At 34.2% G+C, this 7,690-nt stretch overlaps 1 protein-coding gene across 1 annotated transcript in view; it reads left to right on the top strand.

The window, feature by feature from the left end:
* LOC107557443 (DENN domain-containing protein 3-like) overlaps window positions 1-7,690 on the top strand; it is a 38,859-nt gene that overhangs the window by 8,901 nt on the left and 22,268 nt on the right. The window contains exons 3-12 of the mRNA XM_016240860.1: window positions 617-899; window positions 978-1,093; window positions 1,746-1,876; window positions 1,952-2,063; window positions 2,175-2,294; window positions 3,373-3,591; window positions 3,762-3,877; window positions 4,655-4,810; window positions 5,853-5,949; window positions 6,032-6,135. Of these exons, the coding sequence (XP_016096346.1) occupies window positions 617-899; window positions 978-1,093; window positions 1,746-1,876; window positions 1,952-2,063; window positions 2,175-2,294; window positions 3,373-3,591; window positions 3,762-3,877; window positions 4,655-4,810; window positions 5,853-5,949; window positions 6,032-6,135 (1,454 nt within the window). The remainder of the gene's footprint in view (window positions 1-616; window positions 900-977; window positions 1,094-1,745; window positions 1,877-1,951; window positions 2,064-2,174; window positions 2,295-3,372; window positions 3,592-3,761; window positions 3,878-4,654; window positions 4,811-5,852; window positions 5,950-6,031; window positions 6,136-7,690) is intronic.

Below are 7,690 nucleotides of genomic sequence, written 5' to 3'. Positions count from 1 at the left end.
ATAAATAAATAAATAAATATATATATATATATATATATATATATATATATATATATATATATATATATATATATATATATATATTATACAGGATGATATATAATATCATTGAAAAGCAAAAAGTGTAAATAAATACATTTAAAAATAAAATGTATTAATGTTAATATTGTTAATGTTTTTAAAATATTTATGTTATTAATAAAATATAATGGTAAAATTATTTCTTATTTTAATAATAAGCAATAAAGTAGTAATACATCAAATATATGTTATGTTATATTCTTAATAATAATTATACATTTTAATGTAAAATATTAGAAAATATAAAATATCTCTGTGTGTGTGTATGTGTACGTGTGTGTATATATATATGTATATATATATATATACATTTTATGCATTTTATAAATGTATTTATAGAAATAATATATATGTGACAGGAAGCGACATGGAGAGATTAGGGGATCGGGAAAGGTCTATATATATATTTAGTACACTTTTTATGTAAATTATAATAAAAAATTCCCTTGTAAAAACTTTCCAAAATATAAGTATGTGTGTATAATATGTGTATATTTCTATACAGAATGTTGACTGTGATCTTGTTTGGACGCAGCTGCAGGGTAAGGACAAAGAGCCTCTGGTGGAGGCGGAGGTGCTGCAGGTTCACGCGCCGCCGTTTGTGACGAAGGAGAGTTCCAGTAACGGCATTGAACACAATCACGCTCCGGCCTTCAGCAGAGTCCAGCGGAGACGCTCCTTTAAGAAGAAGAGAGACCGACTGGTTTCCACCATCAGCAATTCTGGCCAAACCAACGAACCAGCGGTCGCCGCGTCAGACGACCTCAGCGTACCTCAGAACATTGACCTGATAGCCCTGCCGCAGCTCTGCTTCCCAGGTAACCCTCGCAGACGCCTCAGTCTGGTGTTCTGTGTCTAACAGTAACGCTGACAGTGTCTGGTTTGTCTTCGGACAGATGGGTTGCGAATAACCAGTGAGAGCAGAGAAGACGACTATCATTTCCTGGTGTTCACGGATGTGTTTGGGAACCAGACTCATGGTGTGGTGGCTCAGTACTGCAAACCTGTTCACGTGAGATGTCTTATCATTAGCTGAGAGTATTATCTATACTACTGTAATAATTATGATAAAAAAACAACATATACACTACCATTCAAAGGGGGTCGGTAAGATGAGTCTTTATTGCATTTACTTGATCAAAAGTACAGAAAAACAGTAATATTGTGAAATACTATTACAATTTAAAATAGAATAATAACAAAATAATAGTAATATACAGTATATTAAAATGTCATTTATTCCTGTGATCAAAGCTGAATTTTTCAGCATCATTACTCCAGTCTTCAGCGTCACATGATTCTTCAGAAACATTTCTGATTATTATCAGTGTTGAAAAATGTTGTGCTACTTCATATTTTTGTGGAGACTGTGATGCATTTTATTTTTCTGGATTCTTTGATGAATGGAAAGTTTAAAACTACAGCATTTGTTTGAAGCAGAAATCTTATGTAACATTATAAATGTTTTTACTGTCACTTTTGATCAATTAATGCGTCCTTGCTGAATAAAATAATGAAAAAAAATCTTACTAACCCCAAACCTTTAAATGATAGTGTTTGTAAAAAATATGTATTATTTATAAAAAATATGAATAATAATTATTAAATTCCCAAAGTTTGTAAAATGTAGTCGCTTATTCATTTGTCATGTTGTGTTACTGTAGTTCCATCCAGATAATGGGATTCATCAAAATGGCCATCGACTGAACAAACTCCAGCGTCTGTTCACCACATACAGCATCTGTATCATCTCCAAATATCCATATTATAACGCCCTCAGAGACTGTCTGTCCAGGTACGACCCACTCCATAACGTTATTTAGCTGTAACATGAAGGATTTGTTCTAATCAGTTTATTTCTCTGTCGTAGTTTCTTGCTCCAGCTAAAAACGTCCCGCATGTGTGAGTTTGAAGAGCAGGTGAAGGAGTTTTCGGCCAAACTGGCGCTGGTGCCCATCCCGCCTCCTGGACCGCTGCATGTGGTGAGCATCATCACTGTTTACTTATAAATTTGCCTTATTTTACCTGTGCAAGTTATGCAAGCTGTTTCAGATCACCTACTTCATTGTTGGTCTTTGTGGATGTTCCTCTAGGTGTTCAATCTCAGACCCTTTCAGATTGAACTTCCCTCCAGACTGGATGTGGATCGGCCCGTCATGGACCTCGATCTTCACCTGCCGTTTCTGTGTTTCAGACCCGAACAGATCCTGCAGGTCAGTCAGATCTTCATACTAAGTCTGTGCTTGTTACAATCGTGTATATATATATATATATATTAGTGCTGTCAAACGATTAATCGTGATTAATCGCATTCAAAATAAAGTTTTTGTTTACATAATATATGTATGTGTACTGTGTATATTTATTATGTATATATAAATACACATACATACAGTATATATTTTGAAAATATTTGCATGTATATACATTTATATATTTATATTCTTGTATTTTATATTATATATAAACATATTAAACATTTTTCTTAAATATATACATGCATGCACGTGTTTGTATTTATATATACATAATAAATATACACCGTACACATACACACTATGCAAACAAAAACTTTTATTTTGGATGCGATTAATCGTTTAGACTTACCATGGTTACTATTGTTAACTAAAACTATTAAAAACAATTGTCTTCATTGAAATAAAGCTGAAATAAAATACAATATAAATATTAGAAGAAACACTTAAACTAAATGAAAATGAGAAAAGTTGCTCTGGCAACTAATTAAAATAAAATAAGTTTAAGTTGAAATACTTAAATTGAATTAAGTAAAGCTAAATAGATATATTAAAAAACAAACTAATAAAAATGACAAAAAGCACAAAAATTACTAAAATGTTAAATAAAAGTTAAATATTAGATGACAAGCTTAAATGAAATGAAAATTAGAAATGTTTATTTGGCAACTAACTGAAATAAATGAAGTTGAAGCTAAAGTCTTATTAAACATTACAATTATTAAAAAAATTAAAAATCGCATAACAAAATGGCAAAATTAAAATGTAAAAGATATAAATATATTTGATATAATATAAAAATGTAATTCAAAATATGAATAAAAACTCTATAAATAATACGAAAATAACACTGGGACGTACAGAGAAGCATTTTGTGTCTGGACTGGTACCAAACCAGTATAAACACGTTTAACCTGGATCAAACTCACAATTTTATTTTTACAGGACATTTTTGATGAGATGTTTATGTAATTAATGCTTGAAATATGAAATATCATTTCAAAGGAACTCTTCTCCATGGTTTTGTTGCTCTCAGATCATCAGCAGTATCCTGATGGAGCAGAGGGTGGTGTTTCTGTCCACCGACTGGGCCAAACTCACGCTAGTCGCCGAATGCTTCATGATCTTCATTCACCCACTGCGCTGGCAGCATCCGTTCGTACCCGTCCTGTCTCGCCAGATGCTGGACTTCATCATGGCGCCCACCGCCTTCCTGATGGGCTGCCACACGTCCCACTTCGAGGAGGTCGCAGAGGTACGGACCAGCTTCATACCATGCTTGGTTTGACTGCATTTTCCATTCAGTTTGGAAATGCTGATTATGCGACACTCAAATTAGTTATACTGCACTAATAGCAGTTTACTTTTGCAAAATGGGCCTGACTTATTGCTCAGTTGATGACAGCTTCCTGTGTCTTTTGACAGGAGTTGGATGATCTGGTTCTTGTAGACATTGACCAAGGAACAGTGTTGTCTTTGTGTTCAAACAAACTTGAGCTTCCAGATGTGCCACTGACAGCCAGAGATTGTTTTATATTTCGGTAAGAGGCTCCTGTATTCCTGATTACTTCGCATACAATATTGTATAAACGTTTTGGGGTCAGTACGATTTTTTTAATCTCAGAGTCTCTTCTGCTCAATAAGACTGAAAAAAACAGTAATAACGTGAAACATTATTGTAATTGAAAATAAGTGTTTTCTATGTGAATATCTGTTAAAATGTAATTTATTGCTGTGATCAAAGCTGTATTTTCAGCATCATTACTCCAGTCTTCAGTGTCACATGACCCTTCAGAAATCATTCTAATATGCTGATTTGCTGCTCAAGAAACATTTCTGATTATTATCAATGTTGAAAACAGTTGTGCTGCTTCATATTTTTGTGGAAACAGTGATACATTTTATTTTGGGTTTTTTGATGAATTGAAAGTTCAACAGAGCAGCATTTATTTGAAATAGAAATCTAACATTTAAATGTCTTTACCGTCACTAAACATCAATGTGGAGTAAAAGACAGTATCTTAACATTGTAAACATGACGCACTTGTACACCAGCAGGATGTTTTTGTAATTCATCACAACATGGCATCCCTTATTTTTAGTTTGAGGTGATTCACTTGATTTTACGCATGATCCTGCTGTGTACAAACTCAAAGGAGCTCAGAGGCGCAATTAAGTAAATTGCAAATAATGAACTTAATTACTCCTAATAAACAGAGTCATCCACACCGCTGCAGGGCTCAGATTGTGTGTTGTTAGTTCAGTTTGAGGTTGTCATGTGAATGTGCTGCTGCAGTGTTGAGTGTGTGTTTGTGCAGAGCTAAAGGGCTTCAGCTTCACTATGATCTGGATGTGTGTCGCGTCGGGAGTCGCACTGACATCAACGAGCTGCGCGCTCTCAGGAGACAGTGGCAGCACAAAGTCAACACCGTCATCCTCAACGTCACCATGGAGCTCATCGTCAACATCTTCAGGTCTGCAGCTCAACACTTCTAGAGCTCATATCGTAGGATGTTGTGTTATTTTCTTTGTCAATTTGCACAAAAGAGGGTCTTAAATTTGTTTAGCATGATCATGTTTTTACCATCTCTCTGACTCCTTACATTGTCTTACACTATATTTAAGTTTTTTTTTTTTTACGTTTTGTAAAAAAATTTATTGTTAGTTAGCTAAAACTATAAAAAATATTCCCTGTAATTTAAATTAAGCTGAAATAAAATGAAATATAAATATTTAGTGAAGAAAAACTTAAATGTGAAAAATGTAAACAATTTGTAAAAAAAAATTGCCATTACATTTTGCAGATTTTTCCCAAGAATTTAAATGTTTAACTTAAAATACTAAAATTACTAATACTAACGTATAAATAAAAATAAATGAAAGCAAAGTAGAAATATTTAAACTAATAAAACGACAAATCAAATGACCAAAGCACCTCACAAAATTACTAAAATTTATAAATTAAAAAAAAAAAAAATATATATATATATACTATTAATAAATACCATAACAGTATACGAATAATACTAAAATAACACTGATGCCAACAAACAATAAACTCTTCCATATAAATGTTTTTTTTTCTAGAAAGCCACAACTTGCAAAAAGCAATGTTTTACAAAAATAAATTTATAAGAATCTAATGACAATAACCATAATTGGAATATTATATTATTATTCATATTATATTATCATATTATATTATACAATGGTAAAATAAAATAAAAAAATTCTACCTATGTGTCATATGAAAACGACCTCAGTTATGACTGGCTAAACTCTTCTCGTCACAGAATGCTGTGATTTACTCTAGATTGAAGAAAACTTTTCAGAACTTAAACATCTTGTCATTTCTGCTTTGGTCGGATTTATTTGAAAACACAAGTATTTAAAAGGTTTTATTCTCTAACAGAAGCATCCTGCAGTTTCTGCTGCTGAAATGTGAACACAGCGATGTTGTTTTTTGCTCTGTGTTTGATCTGAAATCCATATTCTGTCTTTTTCTGCTCTCTGTAGTGAAGTTTGTGACTTCCTGAACTATGAGCATCGAGTTTTCAACAGCGAGGAGTTCCTCCGGTCCAGAGAGACGACCGATCACGAGTTCTACAAGAAGGTAAATAAAGACTCCCGTTCGGTTATACACTCCGCATGTGCTTCTCTACCAAACCCACTCACTCATGTGTGTCTGCTTGTAGGTTTTAGACACTCATATATTCCACTCATTTCTACGGGACCGCTTGAACAGGAAGAATGACGCTTTCACTCACATGCAGCTGAACATCCGCTCAGAGACTCGCAGGTAAATAAAAGTCAACATTAATGGACTCTCTCATCTCTTTTTTTTCTTCTTCCTGTGTCCAGTTTTTATTCATTAAAAGAATATTGTGTTATTTTTCAGTTATTTTTTATTACTCGTTTTGCATTACCATGCCAAAGCATATAAATGAAGTACATTTACAGTAAATGACAATCAAGAAAGCAGGCCAAAAATAATACAATTCTAAATCCTTCAAAATTTCTAAATCCTCTTTCTGAGGTAGGACTTCTTATCTATGCGGATACGGCACTGATTTAATGTTTGTGTGCTGAGTTTGTACAATGTAAACATTCGGGGCTTTCGCACCACATAGTTGAAGGAACTAGCCAGAAGAGTCGTTCCTAAAGAACCAATTTCTCCCTCGGGCCGTTATCCTGTTTGTATTCGCACTAGCAGCAGGAACTCTGAAGCAGCCGACAGCAACATCAGCTATATTTCCATCCAAAGATTCTAATTAAACTCGGAATATTGCATAAAACATTTGCGAATAAAGCACTGTTTCCATCCAATGAGTCAAAGAGAACAAAATTGTCACTTCCTGGTAAACTGGCACTAAATATCCACTAAATTTTAAATAGCCACTGAATACAATAATTTTTATATATGATCAATTACTTGCGCTTCAGAGCGAGCAGATGAAACACAATAAATGCAGTCATTGCTTTCGGAGGTGGATGCCAGCTGTTTGGGAACGCAGTCGTGTAAGACAATTATACAGAAATACTTTGACGACAGACTTTGCTCAGGCATTTCAGAATGACCATAACAACATATAGATGCTGTGAACGAGATCGGTCCGCTGCTAGTCAAGTTATCCCGTCTCACAAGTCACATGACTTTTTCGATACGCATGGAGGAATTTATTCAGTAAATGTGTTTCCATCGTAGTTTATGCGCATTTTTTTCTTAGTGGATAAAAAGTTTATCCAACTCAAATGTGCGCATACGTTTTTATACGCATTTTTAGAATTTATGCGCATCTTGGCATTTCCATCCAGCGGTTTTTTTTATGCGATATTCCAAAATGGACATAAAAATAGGTGGATGGAAACATAGCTATCTTTATGTGCGGCATTTACAAACATCAACAACCGGTGAATGGAGGACGCCGTGATCGGAGCTGTTTTTGTTGTGTGTCGTGGCGTTTCGTGATATTAGAGTTGAAATGTAAACGCACAATTTACGTGATTGAAAGAGCATGAAAATCTGACTAAATCTCCTATGACAACTTGCAGTGTTATCATTGAGGCTGAGAATGCTGCACACAACGGGTAAATGCCGTTATTGTCACTGTTTTCCATTTTTGTGGAGTAAATATTTTTACATGGCTTTTTAAAAATGCCGTGTAGCCAATGTTTCTTATGCGTTTGGCCAATCAGCATACACTTACATCACTGGTAGTTCCTATAGAACTGTTTTAGACCCTTCTCTAAAGTAGGGGCTAATTTAGTTCCTGCAAACAGAGTTCCTAGAACTAAAACCGTTCCTAATTCCTACGGTGCGAACACGCCAAAAAGCGTGAACTTACACCAATAGT

This window comes from Sinocyclocheilus grahami, unplaced genomic scaffold, assembly GCF_001515645.1.
Source record: "Sinocyclocheilus grahami isolate Dianchi unplaced genomic scaffold, SAMN03320097.WGS_v1.1 scaffold603.1, whole genome shotgun sequence".
In the NCBI taxonomy this organism is placed as follows: Eukaryota; Metazoa; Chordata; class Actinopteri; order Cypriniformes; family Cyprinidae; genus Sinocyclocheilus; species Sinocyclocheilus grahami.
Note: the sequence above shows the minus strand (reverse complement) of the source record. Positions and strands in the feature narration are given on the sequence as shown.